The sequence below is a fragment of the Capsicum annuum genome, chromosome 6, assembly GCF_002878395.1.
Source record: "Capsicum annuum cultivar UCD-10X-F1 chromosome 6, UCD10Xv1.1, whole genome shotgun sequence".
Taxonomy (NCBI): Eukaryota; Viridiplantae; Streptophyta; class Magnoliopsida; order Solanales; family Solanaceae; genus Capsicum; species Capsicum annuum.
Window position 1 is genome coordinate 130,153,233 of NC_061116.1, and position 23,845 is coordinate 130,177,077.

At 36.1% G+C, this 23,845-nt stretch overlaps 1 protein-coding gene across 13 annotated transcripts in view; it reads left to right on the top strand.

Annotated features, from left to right (window-relative positions):
• Positions 1-430: 430 nt before the first annotated feature.
• Positions 431-23,845, top strand: part of LOC107873289 (NF-X1-type zinc finger protein NFXL2) — a 28,218-nt gene continuing 4,803 nt past the window's right edge. For 5 of the 13 annotated variants that reach the window (XR_007057175.1, XM_047414881.1, XM_047414889.1 and 2 more), the window contains exons 1-10: positions 431-1,650; positions 1,749-1,862; positions 1,934-1,989; positions 4,574-4,640; positions 14,406-14,498; positions 14,676-14,761; positions 14,846-15,008; positions 15,086-15,259; positions 15,454-15,644; positions 15,925-16,006. Coding sequence is in view for 10 of the 13 variants with exons in the window: in XM_047414881.1 (XP_047270837.1) it covers positions 553-1,650; positions 1,749-1,862; positions 1,934-1,989; positions 4,574-4,640; positions 14,406-14,498; positions 14,676-14,761; positions 14,846-15,008; positions 15,086-15,259; positions 15,454-15,644; positions 15,925-16,006 (2,124 nt within the window). In the remaining 3 variants the exon portion in view is untranslated. The remainder of the gene's footprint in view (positions 1,651-1,748; positions 1,863-1,933; positions 1,990-4,573; positions 4,641-14,405; positions 14,499-14,675; positions 14,762-14,845; positions 15,009-15,085; positions 15,260-15,453; positions 15,645-15,924; positions 16,007-23,845) is intronic. The other 8 variants (XR_007057177.1, XM_047414882.1, XM_047414885.1 and 5 more) reach the window with 4 other exon arrangements.

A 23,845-nucleotide genomic window follows, 5' to 3' on the forward strand; every position in this document is an offset into this window, starting at 1 on the left:
CTCCCTTCATTCCACTTTGATTGTCAATTATCATAAACCTGAATTTGCAAAAAACAACAGAAAATCAATTGAAGATTGTAAGAAAAATCAAATAAGCAAGAAGATAATTTCTTGTAGAAGTGGAAGATGAAGATCTTATCAAGTTCTTCTGTATTGTAGAAGAGGAAGATTTCATCAGAAGTCTCACACCTCGTCAACAATTTCATCAAATTGTTCTTTTAATATACCTCTTAGTCAATTAACCTCAAAAAAAAAAAAAAATCTATTTAAAGTCAATTGCAATTCTTTAATTTTTCTTTTTTTTATACATTTTATAGTAATTAACGACACGTATGCTAAACTAGTATATATATAGAGATTAGAATTATGTGTTAATTTATATTTTGAAAAAATTAGCAAATTTTAAATATAGTATTAATTTAGTAGTCCTCCTAGTTGACGAAAGAACAGAGGGACAAATGGCAAGTTTGGTTTGACGTCCGACATTTCAAAACCAGGAAACTGTCAAGAACCTCATTGAAGATTCAGAACTCCAATTAGTAAATTTCCAAAATGACGTCCACCGTTGCTCCAACTCTGTCCAACTCGGATTCCGACTCCTCCCATTGCCACCATCACTCCGACCTGTCTTCGACCATCTTCAAGTCGTACCTTGAACTTTCGGGTGAGCAGCAAAACGAAAAACATGATCTTATAAAAATCCAAGCTTTTCTTACTTCTTCTCGTTCGGGTGCCCTCTCATGCCTCATTTGCCTTGAAAGAATCCGTCCTTCTGATCCCACATGGTCCTGTTCCTCTCTCTGTTTCGCCGTCTTTCATCTCCACTGCATTCAATCGTGGGCCGTACAATCCTCCAATTTGGCTGCCGCCCGTGCCGCCACGCGCGCTGCCACTCCAAATGAAAGCTCCCTTCTATGGCACTGCCCTAAATGCCGCATTGAGTATCCTAAATCCCAGATCCCTAAAACATACTACTGTTTCTGTGGAAAACTTCCAGATCCACCTCATGATCCTTGGGTTTTACCTCATTCTTGCGGTGAAATTTGTGGGAGGCCGTTGAAGTACAATTGTGGACACCATTGCTTATTGTTGTGCCACCCTGGACCGTGTCCCTCTTGTCCTAAATTGGTGAAATCCAAGTGTTTTTGTGGGGCTTTGGAAGATGTCAAACGATGTGGCTTTAAGAATTTCTCGTGCAATGGTATTTGTAAAAACTTGTTGGATTGCAACACTCATAGGTGCAGTGAAATTTGCCATGAGGGTGATTGCCCTCCTTGTAAAGCTAAAGGCATGTTTAAGTGTCAGTGCGGGAAGGTGGAGATGAAAAGAGAGTGTTTTGATAGGGTCTTTAGGTGTGAAAATCCATGTGACAAGTTACTTGGGTGTGGGCGGCATAAGTGTGAGAAAGGTTGTCATGAGGGTGACTGTGGAGATTGTCCACTTCAAGGGAAGAGGACTTGCCCTTGTGGGAAGAGAGTTTATGAAGGGATTGCCTGTGACGTTGCAGTTTTAGTATGTGGAGCAACATGTGGTAAAATGCTGAGCTGTGGATTTCATAGGTGCCCTGAAAGGTGCCACAGAGGTCCCTGCATTGAAACTTGTAGGGTGGTCGTTACCAAATCATGTAGGTGCGGGAGTTTTATGAAACTGGTAAGATTTAATTGTATTTCTTTTGAATAAATTGACTTTAACTTTCATAATTATCTTTCGCTTCAAAGTTTGTCAACATTAAATTGAACTTAGAATAGGTTCCTTGCTACCAAGACATGACATGTGAAAGGAAGTGTCAGAAAATGCGGGACTGTGGAAGACATGCCTGTAAACGCCGCTGCTGTGATGGGGATTGCCCACCTTGTTCTGAGGTCTGTTCATATTTTGATAATTTTGTAAATTATTATTATTCCTAATTTGTACTTAATCTGTCAAGTGACAGATGTGTGACAGGAAGCTTCGTTGTAGGAACCACAAGTGTCCAGCTCCATGCCACAGGTCTGATATATTTCTTTATGTCTTTCTGAGTTGCAATTTACCGACATTAAATGGAAGATAATTTCTATGCTATTCCTCTTAAAGAAAAAATATTATCTTATTGATATACTCACTTATTTGGTAGGTTTCGTACATTAAAGAGTCTCTACCGTTTTGTGAAGCTCTATCCTCATATATACATGTATCAGATATGTGTACTTGCATTGTCACTGTTGCATATTTCTGTATATTAGGAACAAAATTCGTTACAAATTTTAAAATGAGAAGGACGAATACGGTAAATATGAGAAACCATTCACATGTATTTATTGGAGGATAAGCTCTAGCTGTTTTGAAGTTTAGGATACTTGTGTGATGTATCGCCAAAGCTGTGGCCTAGTTGTTAGTGAAGTTGGAGGAGAACCATGGTTTCATGTTCAAATTCCCGTAGAGGTGAAAAATACTAGGTGATTTCTTCCCCAGACCTTTGGTGGACATAGTTAATACAATACCTTTGCTGGTGGAACCCAATGGAATAGTCGAGCTGTGCACAAGTTGGATTAAGGGGTTGAGTATTGGCAGAAAAAATGGTAACAATGTGATGTCTCATATTTTATATGCGGACGACACTCTTTTATTCTGTGAGGCAGAGAAAGAACAATTTCTTTATCGTAGAGGAATCCTATTGAGTTTTGAAGCTGTTTCTGGATTGAAAGTAAATCTGACAAAGAGAAATATATTTAGTATATATGTTGATGATTGTATAGGAGAATTAACAGACATTTTGGGGTGCCAGGTGGAACATTTTCCTATAGTTTACCTTGGATTTCCATCGGGAGTGAGAGGGAATGACCAAAATATTTGGCAAGGTGTTTTGGACAGGTGTGCCAACAAATTGGCTCCCTGGAAGAAGCAACATTTGTCATTTGGAGGAAGACTCACATTGATTCACAGTGTTTTAGCTAGCATGCCTTCCTATCTAATGTTACTATTTGTTATGCCTTATGCAGTTGAAGAAAAGATGGTCTCTATGAGGAATAAATTTTTATGGGAAGGAAGCAGTTGCAACAAAAAATTTCACTTAGTTAGATGGCAAGTGGTCACTAAAAGAAAGAAAGGGGTTTGATTAGGAATTACAAACTTGAGATTGCATAATAAAAGCATGTTGTTTAAGTGGTTTTGGAGATTTAGTAGGGATAAAAGAGTAGTTTGGATTAAAATAATTGAAGCAATTTATGGTAGTAGGCAAGGCTGGAATCCCCCTTCAAATATTTTATATATTAGATGGGGAGTTAGGAATGGGATTTGCAAATTATGGGCCGAATTTAAACAGTTCACCAAGTTGGAGGTTGGGAATGGAGCAAAAATTAGATTTTGGTCTGATTTATGGATTGACGATGAATGCTTGGAACAAAAATTTCCTCTTTTATTCAGTTGTTGCAATAACAAAGATTGAGTTGTAGCTGATTTTTATTCCGACACTGGATGGCAAATGAATTTTTGAAGAAATCTAAATGATTGGGAAATTGAAGATTTTTGTCAATTACTCCTTCAGTTGGATAATTCTCACATTGATTAGAGTAAGGGGATTCTTTAGTATGGATAGATAGTAAAGATGGGTCATTTTCAGTAAAAAAGTGTTACAGTCTTCTAATGAAGCAATCAGGATTCTGGGATACTAGTTGGCCATGGAAAGGGATCTGGAGAACTAAAGATCCTTCAAAGGTAGCTTGTTTTAGTTGGATAGCAGCATGCTCTGCATGCCTAACTCAGGATAATCTACAGAAAAGGGGCTTTACAGTAAGTAATAGATGTTACTTATGTGAAGAAGAGGTGGAGTCACCTTCTTATGCACTGCAAAATAGCCGGACAGTGTTGGGAATTTTTTTTCAGTATATGTGGAATTTGTTGGATCATGCCTCGGAGTGTGAAGGAATTGTTGGAGAGTTGGCAGCAGAGAATGCATAAAGCTTTGAAGCAAATATAGAGAACTATACCTTTGTGCATATTCTGGACTATTTGGTTAGACAGAAACAAGGCTTGTTTTGGAGGGCAAAAAGTTCATATTTCTAGAGTTAAAAGCAAGTGTTTACACAGTTTTTTTTGTTGGTGTAAAAGTAGTTCATATATAGTAGATCAATATATGGACTTTTTGGAGTTGCTAGGGAGATGCTGTAGTTGACTGTATGGATATACCCAACAGTCTTTTGTAACCTTTAATTTTGGTACCTTCTTGGTACTTGTATAAACCTTTACCTTATCAAAATAAAAAGTTGGCCCACCACCATCGTCATTTTAAAAGAAAGATACTTGGGGTGAGTTAATAATTTATCTTGCTACAATGAATTTTGGCACCTATGGTTTGTTGATACTGCTGCCTGCTGAACTGAACACCTCAGGATATTTAGGAAAAGTGAACAGTTCATATATGTAGGTCACTTGTAATTTAAAGTAGTGATACTTTAGTTGTGATCTGCAAACAAAAAACTCCTATGAGCTTAATACTCCAGTTCTGATATTCGGATGACTGTGTGACAGTCCTTGATCTTGTATGCCTGCATCCATATTTGAATAAAACATGACAAATTTCCTTTGGTTACTGCAGAGGCTCTTGTGCACCATGCCCAGTAATGGTCCCAATTTCATGTTTGTGCGGGGAGACACATTTTGAGGTAGGACTTCAGCTACTATGTGTACATTAATAAATTTCTTTAGGGGTCGTTTGGTAGTGTATTGGAAAACTAATGCATGCATTAGTTTAATGTGTATTACTAATACCCTGTTTGGTATATTTTTGCACCCTATGTATAGCTAATGCTTGCACTAGTTATACACTCTATTGTGTATTGAGGTGTGTATTAATAATACCTCAAAATCCATGGTATTAGCAATGCAATGGATCCAATACATGCATTAACATGATTAAAGACACTATTATCCCTCAAAAAAAATTTCACATCCTTTTCAACATATATATGAAGGATATTTTTCTAAAATTTTTTTTTTTATTTTAGAAATTATTTAATTCATGTTATTTTTAATACATCAAACCAAACACTGCATAAGAAAAATACAAGTATAACTAATGCAAGCATAACTAACACAAGCATTACTACTAACACACCATATTTTACATTATTCTTATACACTCTACCAAATGACCCCTTAGGGGTCGTTTGGTAGAGTGTATTGAAATGTTAATGCATGCATTAGTTTAATGTGTATTAGTAGTACCTTGTTTGGTATACCTTTTTATCCTATGTATAACTAATGCAAACATTAGTTATACACTCTATTGTGTATTGAGGTGTGTATTAATAATACCTCAAAATCCATGGCATTAGTAATGCAATGGATCTAATGCATGCATTAACATGCTTAAAGACCCTATCACCCCTCAAAAAAATTTCCGCATCCTTTCCAACATATATATTGAGGGTATTATGTAAAGAATTTTTTTTTTTTTAAGAAATTATGTAATTCATGTTTTTTTGAATACATCGAACCAAACACTGCATAAGAAAAATACAAACATAACTAATGCAAGCATAACAAACACAAGCATTACTAATACACCATATTTTGCATTATTCTTGTACACTCTACCAAACGATCCCTTAGAGTTTTATATTTGTTATAATGGAAGAGATGGTTGTGTCTACTCTATCTCTGTTTCCTGTTCTACCGGTTAACCAAATAGAAGTGAGAGAGTTTTGTCCGTTCCTTAGGAATTTCACTCTGTGTGCTGAACGTTGTTTTATACTGGGTGGCCTCACCAGTATTTTATGATGAGTCAACGACATCATTGAGCTTTTTACTCTGAAATCCTTATGCTTGGAACATCTGAATCATCTAGCTTGGCAGATGAAGAAAGAGCCTACGAATGAACATTTATGATTTATCTATTTATAGGTTGCAACTCATGGTGCTTACTTATATTTTTCTTTACCTACACTTGTTTATATTCCTCTCGCTAGTTGGATAAGTTGTGGTCTCAACTCTCAATCACATATGATATAACATGATGCACCTAGTGACTTATGGTGAACAGGTGCTTATTATTGGATGTTCTACGGCATGCACCAAAAGCAATCACCAATACTTAAAGCATGACAAGTTACCTATGTAGAAATGAGACCTCCATCAGCCTCCTATTCTATCCGCTTTCATCTTGTCAGATGATTTGACAGCGAGGAAGTTATCTTCATGTCCATACTTGCTCCATTAAAACATGTCAACTTGTAAATTCTCTATCTGATGGCACTATCACTCTTCTCATTTTGCTTCTCACTACTGCCAATTTCTGTTTTTTGAATTCTCTTGGAATTCTTTTACAGTAGTTGAACACCCATACTCTTCTTTACCATCCTTCAAAGTTTTAACAGCACAATCTACAAAGCATTTTAGAACTTTATTTTTGCTTTGACTTCTTTCTTGTGCCTAGTGATTCTGAATTTGTCTATTCATATTGGCTGATGGGTGATTACTAGGTCCACGTAGTTTGTAATTCTGGATAAGTAAAAAGTATTTTGATATTTCATGTCATTACGGGTGTGCTCAGTATGGAGGAAAATGTTTTCCATTGAGAATATTTTCCAAGAAAACATATGGTCGCTTACTTATTTTCTTATGTTCGGTACGCAAGTCAAAAATATGATCCTAAAATAATTTGTATACGTCTAGCACAAAACAATGAGAATGCGTAGAAGGTAGGATGATGGGTGGGGGTGGTTGGAGTGGTGGGTTGGGCGTGGTGTGACATTTGGTGGTGGGGTGGATGGTTGTGAGAGTAGGAGGAAATAATACCACTTGTTTTCCCTACTTTTTTCAAGGAAGTCATTGTCCGTATCTTCAAGAAGTTTTAACCAAACGAACATGAGAAAATAAGAAAACATTTTCGGAAAAATGTTTTCCTTTGTACCGAATACAACCTACATGTCAGATATTTTCATTTATTCCTTGAGCGACTGGTCTTTGATCATTTGGATAGATTTCAATGAAATGGTAGACAAATGGTGGAACTCTTACGCGATCCAGAGCAGGCCAGACTCAATACTTCCAAGAAGCTGAAACTCCTCAAGAACGACGTAAAATGGTACCAAGGAGGTCGAAGAACTGGATCATTCTTCAGTAGATGAAGTGCAATGTGATTAGGTAAAGAGCCCCTTCTCAGGAGACCGGAGGAAGTTGCTTGAACGGAGGAGAAATCATGGAGACAAGAGTTTAAATGCTTTTGGATAGAAGATGGCGATGAGAATACTAAGTGTTTTCACAAAATGTCCAATGCTCATAAAAGATATAATAACATTGACAAATTTAAAGTGAATGGTAGTCAATAGAAGATGCAAACCAGATTAAGGAACATTTATTGAGCATCTATGAAAAACTATTTCACTAGAGATGAAGAAAGGGGACCACAATGGAGAGGATACAAGTTGGTGGTGCCGACAGAATTTCAAAGAAACTGAATGCAAACGCCGTCCCGAGGATGATGTTTTAGTTTCTTTAAAGCAATTCCATGGTGACAAAGCTCCTATCCGAGATTGCTTAAACATGCTGTTCTTCCAAAACTTTTGGGCCCACTGTCAGAAATGATTTACTGAAGACACTTGTCACTATTATCATTAAGCTTCCTTTTAGAAAAGTTTCAATCTTAATTTCTTAAATGCTAGGAGTTCCTGTCTAGATCAAATAAAGAAAGATTTAATAGCTAAAACTTTTAGTTAAACCAAAATCCAAAATAATAGGAATGCCTCTGGGAGCCGAATCTAAATCTGAGGAAATTTGGTACTCAATAATTGAGGAGTGTGAAAAGTAAGAGTAATTAAGGAGAGTCAATGCAGAGTACTTAGGAATATTTTGGTTCTGTCTGAGGGCATGTCGGGGCTACACATCAACAGGAGAAAGAGTCATTTTTATCCTATTAACACGGTGCCTAATATGGAACTTTTGACTCTGGTCTTGGGAGGAGATGTAGGTACACTACCAACTTTATATTTAGGGATGTCTCTGGGAGCCAAATCTAAATCTAAGGAAATTTGGGACTAGTAATTGAGAAGTGTGAAAAAAACAGACAGGGTGAAAGCTCAATACTTATCTTTGGGGGGCAAGGTCACTCTCATTAATTCAGTGCTTGATGCACTGCAAGTATATATGATGTCTTTATTCCCCATTCCAGATGGGGTTATCTAGAGGATTGATGATATTAAGAGGGATTTTTTGTGGAGTGGAAACAAGGAGGAAAAGGGGTTCCATTAGTTAAACTGTGCAAGGTGATGCATGCGAAGAAACAAGTTGGGCTAACCATCAAGGATAGTACTCAAATTGAAATGGTTGTGGGGATATTCTCAGGAACCTCAAGTTTACTGGGTGGACATAATAAGAGCTATATATGGTGAGATAACATGTGGATGAAAAAGGAAGTAAATTCCCCTTATGGAGTGAGCTTATGGAGATCCATAAGAACACTTTGGCCTCTAATCAATGCTCACACCTCTCTTAGGATAGTTAATGGTTGCAAAACATCTTTCTGGAAGGATAACTGGCTTGCCAATCCTTGCCTGAAAGATCTCTTTCCAAACATATACGGCCTGGATCTAAGCAACAGAAAACATTAGATGGAGCTTGGTGAAGAAACCTCAGTGCTTGGGAAGTGGATACATTAGTACAGTTGTTCAGAACTCTGGAAGAATTCAAAGGCACAAAGGAAGGTCCTGGTTGGCTTTGGTGGAAAGTAGACAGTAGAGGATGCTTCAGAGTTAGAAAGTAGACAGTAGAGGATGCTTCAGAGTTAGTTTTAACTTATAAGCTATTCAATAGAGACCTTCAACAGATGGACAATGGGCCATGGAAGAACATTTGGGAAGTTAAAATACCCTACTAGGTAGCATGTTTTAACTGGTTGATAGCCTGGGAAGCGGTGCCGAGACATGACATCCTTAGCTAGAGGAAAATCAACTTCTGCTCAAAGTGCTACATGTTTGGTGAAGAAGCTGAGAGAGTCGGCCATTTATTCCTAAACTGTAGGATCACAAACATGCTATGGACGATCTTCATTAGTCTCAGAGGTACTGTTTGGACAATGCCAAGAAAGATTATTGAGGTCTTGCTCAGCGGGGAAGAAGCAGGTACAGGATTGACACACAGATAGTTGGAAGATTGCCTCAACCTGCATTTGGTGGACAATCTGGAAAGAGAAATTCCAGATGTTTCAAAGGCATTAACAATTGAGTTCAGAGGACAAGTTGAACTGCTTTGGACTTTTCTGGTTTTGGACTAACAAGAGATGCATAAAAGATATTGCTTCAATGATAGACACCCTTGTTTTTGGTTACGTTTATGGGGCATGTTTTCTTTTCTTATTTCACTTGTAAATATGTGGTGTTGTATTCATAAATATATACAAATTGTTACCTTCTCAAAAGAAGGGTACGAAGTAATTAAAATTTAATTGCCGATACCTTTCACTTGTAATTACATAAACCTTATTTTTTTAAAAGTGGCATTAACTTTGAAAATATATGTGTAATGATTGGCAAAAAATTGACTACGAACAATTAAAAAAAAAATTTATCACTAATAATAAATATATAATTTTGGAAATTTTATATATATAATAGGTATAATTTTGGGGATTTAATATATTTGGGGCCTAAAGCCACTAAATTAGTGGCTTTATGCTTCAGCCCACCCTGATTCTACCATCACTAATTGCTTGCGTATTCCCATAAGTAGGCGAATTAGATTCTGAGTTTTCTTCCCTTTCTTTTAGCAATCATCATGCTCTTTCATGCCACGACTTAGATGATCAGATGACACGGAGTCTTACAGTCTTAGGAGCATCGAAGTGGACTAAATTAGTCTGGAAGAAAGCATGCAAGGCATTTGGGGTTAATGTGAATGGGTTTGAACATGAAATTATGGATATGAATATTAGGAATAGAATAAAGAAGACAACTTCAACTCAAAACGAAGGAACAAAAATCAAATGAAGGGGTGAAAAACAAAAACGGGACGAGATACATAAAGAAGAAGAGGGGAAGAAGGATAAAAAAGGTAAGGGGAAGGAAATACTACCTTTTTAGGATGAGAGTTATAATAATCAATGGAAAATTAAGGGGTTGAACGACATTCCAAAACGTAGTATTATCAAATATCAACTCACTAATCAATAAATGGAAACAAGACATTGTGCCTGTGTAAAGAAATGAATTTTGGGCCTAACTTAACCCCAAAAGCTAGATCATGAGGAGTGGATTGTCCAAGTCCATATAAGGAGACTACTTGTCTATCCCATAAGAAATGGATCTTGGGCCTAGCTTAACCTCAAAAGTTAGATCATAAGGGGAGAATTGTCCAAGTCCATATAAGGAGACCACTTGTCTATCCCTTTTTCAATGTGGGATTCTTAACACTCCTCTGCACGTCCAGATTTTGTAAACTGGAGCGTGAACAACATAATATGGGGGCCCAACATCGGTGAAGAAAGAATTGGGATGGGTGTGACTCTGATACCATGTAAAGGAATGGATCTTGAGCCTAACTCAACCCAAAAAGCTAGCTAATGAGGGGCGGATTTTCCAAGTCCATATAAGGAGACAAATTGCCTGTCCCTTTTTCGATGTGGGGCTCTTAACACTCCCCGCACACCCATGCCTCGTTAACTGGAGTGTGGACAATATAATATGGGGTCCCAACATCGGTGAACAAAGAATTGGGATGGGTCTGACTCTAACACCTTGAAATGAAATGGATCTTGGGCTTAACTCAACGCCAAAAGCTAGCTCATGAGGGGAGGATTGTCCAAGTCCATACAAGGAGACCAATTGCCCATCCCTTTTTCGATGTGGGACTCTTAAGAACCTACAAGAAACTAATTGAAGTATGGAATTAACAAATCTCAACATAAATTTTGCAGATCTCAAGGCCATTGGTATTAGGGGCAGGGTGAATAATAATTTTGTGAGATATATATAGACAATGGAATTGCATTGAAATACAACAGGGGACACATTCCATTTCAAGTATGTTGGGAACATTACGGAGAAATTCAATTGGGGCTCTGCTGGGGATATGGTCCACACACTAACCCGGAAAAGGAATAATTTTGGCATGAACAGGGGGTTGTCAAAGGAAACTGGGCTGATCAGATGGTGATAGGTGGGACTTTAATGTATGCAGATTTGAAAGTGAAGGACTGAATTGTGTGAGAAGATCCAGGGCAATGAGGGGATTCTCAGGTCTGATCCAAGATCTTCTAGTAGATCTATCACCGGAGGGGACTCATTTCACATGGACAGGGGGGAGAAGAGAAATTGACAGATTTTTGATCTCATCAGAGGGGAATGATACTTTCAGGAAGATAAAGCAGTTAGTTATCTCTAAAGTCTCATCGGATCATATTACTAATATGCTAGAGGATAAGAATTCTAATCCTTCAACAACAACAACAACAACCACATACCCAGTATATTCCCACCAAGTGGGGTTTGGGGAAGGTAAGTGTATGAAAATATGTGACTGAATATAGATGGATTTATCAAGAGGATTAAGGCATGGTGGCAAAATTATGAAGTTAATGGCAATCCTGATTTCATCCTATTGCAAAAGCTAAATCTATTATAAAAAGACCTTACAACCTGAAATGAGGGAAAAATGGGAAAGTTAGGATCAAAGAAGTTAGTATTGGAGGACTTACTATATCACTGCAGCAATCCAAGACAAGTAGACCACAATCCCTTGAAGCAAAACAAAAACCAAAGGAGGTCCAACAGATTGCTAAAACAGAAGTGTCTTTTTGACAATAAGTCAAGGTGCCTATGGCTTAAAGGAGATAGAAATGCTTAACTTTTTTAGAGGATTGCTAACTCAAACAGGAGATCAAGTTGTATTCATAGACTAAAAATGGGAGATGATATAACTGAAGATGAGGATCTCACAAGGAGAGATATTCTAAGTTCCTACTGACAACTGTATACAGAAAATGAGACCTGGAGACCAATGACGTCATTTGAGAATGTTGCATCAATCATAGATGAAGTTAGCAATCCAAAAAAAAATGATGAAATATTGGCTGCACAGACCTTTTGAGGAGGTTGAAATTTTAGGAGCCATCAAATAAGTGTTCCTGACAAAGCTCCAGGTCAGATGCGCAATGATATTTTTTTTCAAAATGCATAAGGTGATATAGCAAAAACATAATGGGAGCTCTTCAGCACTTTCATCAAACAGGTCATATTGTCAGGTCTTGTAATGCTACATTTATAGCTCTTAACGCACAAAGAAATCAGTGGTAGTACTGAGGGACTATAAACCAATTAGTTTGATTGGTAATGTTTATAAAATTGCTTCCAAGACCCTAGCTGAATGACTAAAGGGTGTGATAGGAAAGCTAATCACCAAAATGCGTTTAACAAATCAAGGCAGATTATAAATGTTTCATTGCTTTGGAACTTGAAATTTGGACACTCCGGTCTTTTATTCAACATAGATAAAGCATTTGACCAGCTAAACTGGTCATATCAGATCATAGTTCTCAAAAAGCTTGTCAATAAACACTATTTTCCCTGATAATGCAGTCCATGAACCGGAAGATTTGGCTGAGATAATGAGTTGCAATATGGGGTCATTTCTCAAAACTTACCTAGGTTTCCCTTTGGGTGCAAGACGCAAATCACAAGGAATGGAGTAATTGAGAAGTTCGAGTTAGCGTGCAAAAGAGCCAGGACCAGATCAGGAGAGCATTCTTATGGGAAGACAATAATCGAAGTCATAAATCCCACCTGGTTAAATGGCCAAGCATAATACTTCCAAAGGAAGATGGGGGATTGGGCATAAAAGACTTGGCACTACATAACAAGAGTATGCTACTGGAATGACACCGGGGTTATAACCTGGATAATCCTGGGCTGTGGAAAGCAGTATTTAAAGAAAAAATATGGTGAATTGAGCAAATGGTGCACCAGTGATCGGTATTGATGGCAGGGGACATGAAAGCACATCTCTAAACTTTCTTTGGAATCCCATGTCAACTCTACTCTCAAGTTCGAAAATAAAGCATGCAGATTACTTTGAAAGGACAAATGTTAGGAACAGTGGCATCGAAAGATAAATTTCCAAACATATGTCAACTAATTAAAACTGCAATATTCAACAGAGCTGGCAACACAATACATGGGACTTGCAACTCAGAAGAAACATTCAAGACCGAGGGTTGAATGAGCTAATGGAACTACTTGACAAACTAGCAACTAGTGACGTTAATCCTCAAATGAGAGATAAGTTGCGACGGTGGGACTTAAAAGGCGGACATCCATTGTGAAGAAGGGGTACTCACAACTCTGATCCAACAAGCAGTTGATAGACACTGGGCCATGGACATTCACTATAGTGACTTGTTTCAGCTGGATGGCCTTATATGAAGCTTGCCTAACTCAAGATAACCTTAGTAGAAGGATCATTCAGATAGAGAACAGGTGTTGCATGTTTCAGCTGGAGTCTGAAAGTTTGACACACCTTTTCCGACATGTACAGTAGCAAGAGATATGTAGAGTGTTTTTTTCTAATTTATTACTAGCTCAGGTCATGCCTAACCGTATCAAGGAAGCATATGAAAGCTGGTGTTCATCCAAGGTTGGTATTTCATGAAAAAACGTGGTTAATGATGCATGCTACAATTTTTGGTGCATTTGGAATGAAAGAAATCAGAAATATTTTGATGGGGTCTCAACTCCAATTCATGCACTCACAATTAATTTATTTAGTTCGCTCAATCAGGCAATGTATCTAGCTGTGATCACCTTTTGGATTGTGTTTTCCCTTTAGTGGTAAACTAGTTTTTGTATGAGAGCAGACACTCTCTCTCTCTTTCTTGATGCCTTTTTCATGAAGTCTCTCTTCATTAAAAAAAACTAAAAAATATCCCATAGATGAATTTTGTTCAGTTCAGGATAGTATCTAGTTCCTTTTATCTTTTTGGTGCACCGTAAGATTCCTATGTATATTATATTGAGTATTGTTCGTAGAAACCAATCTCTTTTTGTAGGATTACTATTTTTTGGTGTACTTGTATGGACATGTTTTTTTCCCAAACATTTCATAAAATTTATTACTTTATCAAAAGAAAAGAGAAGTGAAATTGCCTATTATATGAAAGAATGAAAAATTACTTTCTTTGCTGGAATTTATCCCAAAAGAAATATAGTAAAATAATACAAAGAAATGTATATTTTATCCCAAAAGAAATTGCTTACTTATAGTGCATATCTTAAGATGCTTACCGTATCTACTAGTCAAAAAAGAAAACAAAAGAAAGAAGGCCTTAGAGTACCAACTAGAAAATGTTAGTTCAGTATTTATAGGTATGGTTCTAATATCATGAATCCTTTTGTGAAGAATCTTGCTAAATTGTTTCTGCTAATATTGTTCGCTTTTGTCAGGTTCCTTGTGGTGCAGAAGCTGAACAAAAACCTCCAAAATGTCGTAAATCATGTCGTGTGGGTCGTTTATGCAGGCATGCTTCTAATTGCAAGGTTGTATTTGTTGCATGTTCTACATACCATGTAGTGGGTTATAATATGAACATCTTTAGTTGTCCTTATATGAATATTATTAGCAGGGACATCACTTGATGCCTCAATCTTAATCCAACTTGCATGAAATAAAATACTGTTTAACGTGGAGCCTAACATATGCACTAATTTCTCTAGTCACATAGGTGTCACTATGGAGCTTGCCCACCATGCCGTTTACTTTGTGATGAAGGATATCCTTGTGGGCACAAGTGTGAATTGAGGTTTACCTTTATAACATTTCGGGGTATCTACTAACGTATACTGATTCATTCACTGAATCTTTGTTGTTCGTTTATTGTAAGCAGGTGCCATGGCCCTACACCTCCTCCACTTCCAGAGTTCACATTGAAACCAAAGAAAAGGAGACTGAACAATCAAATTGAGCCTACTCCTGGTTCATCATGTCCCCCATGCCCACAACTTGTTTGGAGGTCTTGTTTGGGTAATCATGTTGGAGCAGAAAGAATGGTGGGAATTATATTATCCTCAACTCATCACATATTTACTTGCCAACAAGAATTCATATGAGCTCTTTCTCATTTCAGATGGTCTGCTCAGACAAGGCAATATTTTCCTGTGACAATTTGTGTGGAAATCTTCTTGCTTGTGGAAATCACTACTGCACAAAAGTTTGCCATACCTTGGTTACTAGTACTTCAAAATCAGATAGGAGTAGAAGAGCCGAGACCTGTGAAAAGTGCACTCTTCCTTGCCAACAGGTATAAATAGTTTTTCTGTCCATCTCATTTGTTAGTCTTACGAGGTTTTTCTTTGGGGCCTAATTCAACAATCAATACTTTCCATGACATATATGCTGGCTCTATCATTTTGATGGTGCACTCCTTTATAAGTTGGCACTTTATAGTTTGTAAATTCAGGTATTTACTTTATACTTTTATTGATCCTTATTAAGGAGCAGGAACCTGCTTGTCCTCATCCGTGTCCCCTGCCTTGTCATCCTGGAGCATGTCCCCCTTGCAAAGCACTGATAAAGCGTTCTTGTCACTGTGGTTCCATGGTTCATGTCTTTGAGTGCATATACTACAACAGCCTGTCAGCAAAAGAGCAGCTGACTGTTCGTTCATGTGGAGGACCATGCCATAGGTAGTTCATAAACTTACTTGCTTTTCCTTCTAATCTAGGATATGCAAAAGCTATTATTTCAATGTCTTGATAGGTAGACTATATTTCTTCGTATATGATCAAAAGCAGAAGAGGTATACACCTTGATAGCTATAGAGGTGATTAGGCCTATCAACTTCTTTGCGCAACCCCCTTCCCCTTTAGGCTTGAAAAAAAACTGACTTATGTGCATTTGCAATGCATCTGAAACTCCCTAACTGACCTTGGTGAACCCTTTTTTGTTTGGATGCCAAATGTGCAGAAGATTACGTAATTGTACGCACCTCTGCCCTGAAACATGTCATTCTGGTGAATGTCCATCTCCTGATCAATGTTCCAAGAAGGTAATCGGTTGATGTAGTCTCGCTGCGTGGTTTATTGACATACTATCTTGGTCAGTTATACTTATTAATCCGAATTACCAAGAGCTTATGTTCTTAGCTTCTTGTTTTTTTTCTTTTAAAAAGGGCAGCCCGATGCACTAAAGCTCCCGCTATGCGCAGGGTTCCGGGAAGGGCCCCACCACAAGGGTGTATTGTGCGTAGCCTTACCTTGCATTTCTGCCAGAGGCCGTTTCCAAGGCTTGAACCTGTGGGCCGTGACCTCATGGTCACATGGCAACAACTTTACCAGTTACTCCAAGGCTCCCCTTCAGCATCTTGTTTTAAATCAAACATAATCATTCCGAAAGCCATATTTATTGTTCAAGGAGGAAGTCATACTTCTCCCCCACCAAAGTGAATATCCTTTCGATCTTTTTCACTTATAGTTGCCAAGTAGCAGGAGAGGGCAATTTACTATTTCAGGGAGGTACATACAGTCTTATATGCATTCACTTCTAGACTGTGAGAAATATAGGAGAAAAATATTATTGAATTGTTGTATCTAAATTATTACATTGAGACCCTATTTATAGAAGCTACATTACAATCCTTTTTCAAGTAGGATTTTGTATACTATTCCTATTCATATTGTAACACCCCTTACTATTCCTATTCCTATTCCTATTCCTACTCATATTGTAACACTTCCCTTCAAGCTGGTGCATACAAGTCATATGTAATTAATACGAGGACTAGTGAGTGACTTGGTGAAGATATCTGCAAGTTGATCACTTGACTTCATAAATTCTGTAATATCATCTCCGGAGAATATCTTCTCTGACAAAGTGATAATCGGTCTCTATGTGCTCAGTCCTCATGATACACTGGATTAGATGCAATATGACGGGCTGCTTGATTATCACATGCAAATTTCCTCTTATCGGTTTCTTCAAATTTTAGTTCTCTTAGCAACTGTTTGATCCAAACTAGCTCACAAGTTGCTGCAACCATTGCGCGATATTTTGCTTCTGCACTAGATCGAGCAACCACAGTCTGTTTCTTACTATTCCAGGACACCAAATTACCTCCTACTAAAACGCAATATCTGGATATAGAACGTCTATCAGAAAGTGATCCTGCCCAGTTAGCATCTGTATATCCAATGATATACTCATGACCTCGATCCTTGAAGAGTAGTCCGTTACTTGGAGATGACTTTATATATCGCAGATACGAACAACTATGTCCCAATGATTATCACAGGGGGAAGTCAACAATTGACTTACAATGCTCGCAGGAAAAGAGATGTCAGCTCTAGCAACTGTGATAATTCAATGTTCCAACCAACTGCCTATACCTTCCAGGATCACTGAGTGGCTCCCCTGTCATTAGTAGAAGTGTAGCATTTGGATGCATAGGAGTGTCAATGGGTCTACATCCCATCACTTCTGTCTCCTCAAGAATGTCTTAAGACATACTTGCATTTAGAAATAACAATACCTGATCTGGACTGAGCAACCTCGACACCTAGAAATATTTTAGTCTGCCGAGGTATTTAGTTTGAAAATGCTGAAAGAGATGTTGCTTCAAATTAGTGTTACCATCTTGATCATTGCCGTTGATAATGATATCGTCAACGTAAACGATAAATACACATATTTGGTTCAGAATGGCGATAAAATACTGAACGATCAACTTCACTATGAATCATGCCAAACTCCTGAATTACTGTGCTAAACTTCTCGAACCAAGCTCGATGGGACTGTTTTAATCCATAGAGTGACCTGCGCAATGGACATACAAGGCTACTAGGCTCCCCTGAGCTACAAACTAGGTGGTTGCTCCATATAGACTCCTTCCTCAAGATCACCATACAGAAAAATATTCTTGATGTCCAACTGATAAAGAGGCCAATGACGAACGATTGCCATAGATAGAAAAGACCGGCAAATGCTATTTTAGCCACTGGAGAGAAAGTGTCACTATAGTCAAGCCCAAATATCTGTGTATATCCTTTAGCAACAAGGCGGGACTTAAGCCGATCAATCTGACTATCTGGATCAACTTTGACTGCATAAATCCAACGACAACCAAAAGTAAATTTAGAAACAAGCTCCCAAGTACTACTCGTATATAAAACAGACATCTCATCAATCATAGCCTGTTTCCATTCTGAATGGGAAAGTGCTTCATCTGGGGTGGAATAAACGATGATAACTCAAGAAAGTATAATGTGGGTTAACATTACAAATGGATCTTATACCTTTTTGAAGTGCAACTGATTGGCTAGGATGAGGCAAGTCCGCAGTAGGGGAAGCTTCAGGCTCATGGCATGAATCATTGGGGTGATAAGTCAAAAGTGGTGGCACTGCAGCTGGAGATGTAGAAGTAACTGTAGATTCCTCAAAGGTTGATGTGGGTAAGACTGTAGGTAGGGGTGGCAAAATAGATAAATTATATGGTTATCCGCCCATTTTATCCATGTTAAATGAGTTGGGTATCCAACCCATTTAATAGTGGGTCAAAGATGGGTCAACCTATATTATCCATTCTAAAATATGGATAACCCGTGGGTATCCACTAATTATACTCTCAAGTATAACATGTGTGGAGATGTAGCAATGTTTAAAGTATACTTATTAAGGGTTGTATGGAATGAATAAATTTTTTTTCAAAAACTTTTTTTTACAGAAAATAGAAAATATTTTTCATTTTTTCAATTTTTATTTTCATAACTTTTTAAATTTTTTTTTGAACTTCTTTTTTTTTTAAAATTAAAGTATGACGTGTGGAGATGTAGTAATGTCTACCATATACTTATTAAGGGTGTGTTTGGAATGAAGAGATTTTTTTTCAAAAATATTTTTTTTTTAAAAAATAGAAAATATTTTTCATTTTTAAAATTTTTATTTTCATAACTTTTTTTAAAAAAATTTGAACTTCTTTTTTTTATAAATTGACTTTTTTCATTTAAATTATTTGAACCACCCTTTTCTCTCTCTCTTTTTTTTTTTTTTTTCTATTTTTTTTCTTTTTCCTTTTTCGTTTCTTTCTTTTCGTTTTTTTTTCTCTCTTTTATCGTTAATTTCTATTTCTCTTTTTTCTTATTTTCTCCTTTTTTAATTTTTCTTTTTATATTTTTTCTTTTTCTCCCCTTTTTTTTTTTTTTTTAATTTGTTTTTTTTTCTATTTTTATTTTTGTTTGTTTCTTTTTTTTTCTAATTTGATTTTTTTTCTATTTTTATTTTTGTTTCTTTCTTTCACTTTTTTCCCTCTCTCTTCTATATCTAGCTTCTATTCCTCTTTATTCTTTTTTTTTTGTATTTTTTTCTTTCTTCTTTTTCTTTTTTAATTTTTTTGTACTTTTGAAAAATATTACTTACGTCGAACAAAAAATACCACAATCGCTTATTGTATTTTTATGTGCACCATCATTTATATTTTTATATTCATTGATACAATTGTGTTTGTATTTTATAGTGTGCACTTGTATGAGTATTTTTATTTTATAGTTCACGCTACTATTTATATTTTTATATTTATTGATATAATTGCATTTGTATTTTTATTTTATAGTCATGCTATCATTTATATTTTTTATTTTTATTGATATAATTGTATCAAATATAATACATGTTTATACTACTTGAACTATACAAATACAAATGGTACTTGTTTATATACCAATACAAATGATAAATTTGACATACAAATACTAACGATACATTTGTATAAATGATGCATGCATATTTGTATATTTTAGACTTAAACAAATACAATAAATTCATACACTTGTTTGTGTACAAATACAAATAATAAATTATAAATATTTACATTTAAACTATTCAAATACAAATAATAAATTTATTTGAAGTATATAGTATGATACAAATAAATATAAAATACACCAAAAAAATAAGAGAAAATACAAAAAAATGACAAAAAAGAATAAATGAACAAAGCAAAATGAAAAAGAAAATACAAAAAAAGTTACAAAATGACAAAAAATAAAGAAAAAACAAAAAATGGAAAAGAAAAAATGAGAACAAAAAAGAAAAAATGAAAAAAAAAAGGAAAAGGAAAAAAAAAAAGAAAAATTGCTGGAAAAGTAAAAAAAAAAAGAAAGAGAAAAAGAGAAAGTTAAGGGAGAAGTAAAAGAGAGGTTATGGAGTGTATTTAATTAGCAAGAGAGCCTATGGATTGTAATTAATCAAAACTTAGGCTAAATTAAATAATTAAAAATTTATGTTTGCTAAGTCATGTAGTTTTTCTTGTAATATAAGAATACTTTTGTCTTTACATAATAAGAAGTAACGGATAATATAGATATCCATATTATCCATTGGGTTTATCCATTTTATCCATAATCAAATATGGGTTGGGTTCCATTTTCACATGACCCACTTTTAACCCGCCCATATCCGACTCAACCCACTCGTTTGCCACCCCTAACTGTAGGTATAGACCAGTCTAGCAGTCAGATTGACAAGTTCCTATGATTTTTCATCTTTCCATCTTGTCATACTATCCAGAGTCTCATGAATATGTTTATTCCAAGAGGTAATTTTGTTTGCATCCATGTAATTTGCAAATTCAGCTCAGTTCATGCATCATGCATGTTCATGCATCATGCATCAGTCCTCAAATATATCAAGATGATCAGAAGATGTATAGTAAGGTTGTGATTCAAAGAATGTGACATCGGCGGACATAAGGTAGCAACCCAGATCAGACGAATAACATCAATACCCTTTTTGAACTCGAGAGTAACCTAGAAAGACACATTTGAGAGCACGATTTATCTTTTCCTGGGGCTAAGTTATGAACAAAACACGTGCTCCCAAAAACACGAGGGGGATAAAGTAGAGATGTGACTGAGGAAATAGTATGGAATGGGGAATCTGATTCTGAATCGAAGATGATGGCATTTTATTAATGAGCTAGCAAGATGCGAGGTTTGCATCGCCCCCAAAACGCAGTGGAAGTAAGGAGAGTGCAAGCAGTCTCAGTGAGATGCCTATTTTTTCTTTCTGCTATATCGTTCTGCTGAGGAGTGTATGGACATGATGTCTGGTGAAAAATTCCTTGGTGAGTCATAAACTCCTGAAACTAGGAGGGATAAGTATTCTAAGGCATTATCACTACAGAAAGTACGAATAGAAACACCAAATTGATTTTGTATTTCAGCACAAAAACTTTTGAATATAGAATGATCTTTCATGAGGAAAACCCAAGTGCATCGTGAAAAATCATCAATTAAATTAACAAAGTAACGAGGAAAACCCAAGTGCATCGTGAAAAATCATCAATTAAACTAACAAAGTAATGAAATCCTAAGAGTGAACTGACTCTAGTAGGGCCCCAAATATCAGAATGAACTAATGAGAAAATAGATTCTGAACGACTCAATTCTATGTGAAAATGTAGCACGAGTGTGTTTCCCAAATTGACACGACTCACAATCTTATGTGGATAAATTAGACAAACTAGACACCATCTTCTGTAGCTTGGACAGACTTGGATGTCCCAAACGTTTGTGAATAAGTTCTGAAGGGTTTGTAATAGGGTATGGTGTGAAGGAATTTGAAGAGGTAAGATGGTAAAAGCCTTGTGATTCATGTCCTGTGCCAATCGTTTGTCCTATACTACGGTCGTGCATTTGAAAAAAATAAAAAAGTTATACTACAATGAAAGGCACGTGCCAAACGACTAACAAATGCAAGATTAAAAGGACAACCAGGGACATAAAGAATAGAGTCTAGAGTGACAAAAGAAAGGGGTTTGGCTTGTTCAACTCCTTCTGGTTTTGTTTGAATCCCATTGGCTAAAGTAATAGCATGAAGAGATTTTGAATAAACTGTGAGAAATATAAGAGAAGAATATTATTGAATCGTTTTATCGACATTATTATAATGAGAGCCTATTTATAGACACTATGTTCCAATTCCTTTTCAAGTAGGACACTACATTATAATTCTTTTTCAAGTAGAATTCAATATGCTATTCCTTCTCCTACTCATATTCTAACACTCCCCTCACGCTGGTGCATCCAACTTGACTCTAATACCACTTGTTGGGTTCAAAATCGAGAGGGCAATGCACAAGATTAAAGTTTGCAAACCATAAAGGTGATAATTCAAATGACAAAAAATATACTAAAAAATATATTATTAATATGATTTGGTCAAACAACCTACATATGAAAAACTAATATTGAAAACTATAAAACCTATTGGGAGATAATCTCCCCCTAAACAAAACTATTTAATGATTACATTGTGCATGCTATTGTGATCTTGTATGAGGAGAGGGGTCTTCTATTTATAGAGTTTCAAAACCTTTCTTCCAAGAAGGAGGTTAGCCAAATATGGAGGAGTTTTATATTTTTATTTTAGGAAAAGTAAAAGTAATTATGATATTAGTTTTATTTTCCTTTTATGAAAAGTAAAACTTAAATTTAATAAGAAAATCAAGACAAAACCCTAACAAATCTTTCCTTTTAGGATTGATTTTCTTCACTTATCCTCCTTCTTCATATGCATGAACTTCACATAATCTTCATCATTGTTGCTTGCCATGATTAAAAATAAGATTAAAATATTATGGTTAAAAGTGGGTTAAAAATTAATATTTTATTTTATTTTTAAAGATGTAGGCAACAGGAATGTTGAAATATGCTTAAAACTTCTTCTCCACATGTAGCTAGACAAAATCATCATTATTGTCAAACTGGTTGGAACTTGATTTGAAATCGCTTTAAACTCATCTTTAATCTCGTCTCATCAAATCATTGGACCTTTAAATCGTAGGCTCTGATATCATGAGAGAAATATAGGAGAAAAATATTATTGAATTGTTGTAACTATATTATTACATTGAGGCCCTATTTATAGACACTTTATTCCAATTATTTTCTTAATAGGACATTACATTACAATCCCTTTCCAGTAGGATTCTAGATGTTATTCCTGTTTCTACTCGTATTCTAACATTTTCTCTCAAGCTGGTGCATAAAATACATATGTACCAAACTTGTTATAAATGTAATTAATAAGAGGATCAGTGAGGGACTTGGTGAAGATATCTGTAAGAAAACTGATAAGGATTGCTTTGGATGTCTGGGAGACCTCAACTGAAATGGAACAAACAGAAAAAGTAATCTGAAAAGTAGTAAACATTGCCAGAAAGTCGTGTCACTGTAAAATTGTCGAAAACTGGTGTAAAATATATGGGTCATCTCGAAATCAAGAGATAAGTAGATCTTGAACAAGATAGTCATCGAAGAACTGGTCGAAACATACTCACGCACCAGATTATTAGATTTGATGGCTGAAAAGTGGTCACTATTTGAGAAAAAATTATATGGGTACAGTCAAAATTATGACACCATCTTACTGAGAAAAGAATTATATGGGTAGGTCAGAATGACGACATGATCTTACTGAGAAATAAAAATTATATGGGTAGAGTCGGAATGACGACACAACCCTACTGAAAAAGAGAAATTATAAGGGTAGGATTAGAATATCGACATGACCCTACTGAAAAAGAGAATATATCGGTAGGTTTGGAATGATGGCATGACCCTGCTGAAAAAAAAACTTATATGGGTAAGGTCGGAATGATGGCATGACCCTACTCAAATCAGATCTGAGGAGTCATCATAAAGATGCATGAAACTATGCAAATTAGATCGAATGAGTCACCGGAAAGACGCATAATGCTATGCAACTCAGATATGAGAAAGTCGTTCGAAAAGATGCACGGTACTACGCAAATTAAAATTTGAGTAGTCCGGAGAGATGCACGGTGCTACGCAAATCTGATATGAGAAAGTAGTCACCAGAAAGATGCATGGTG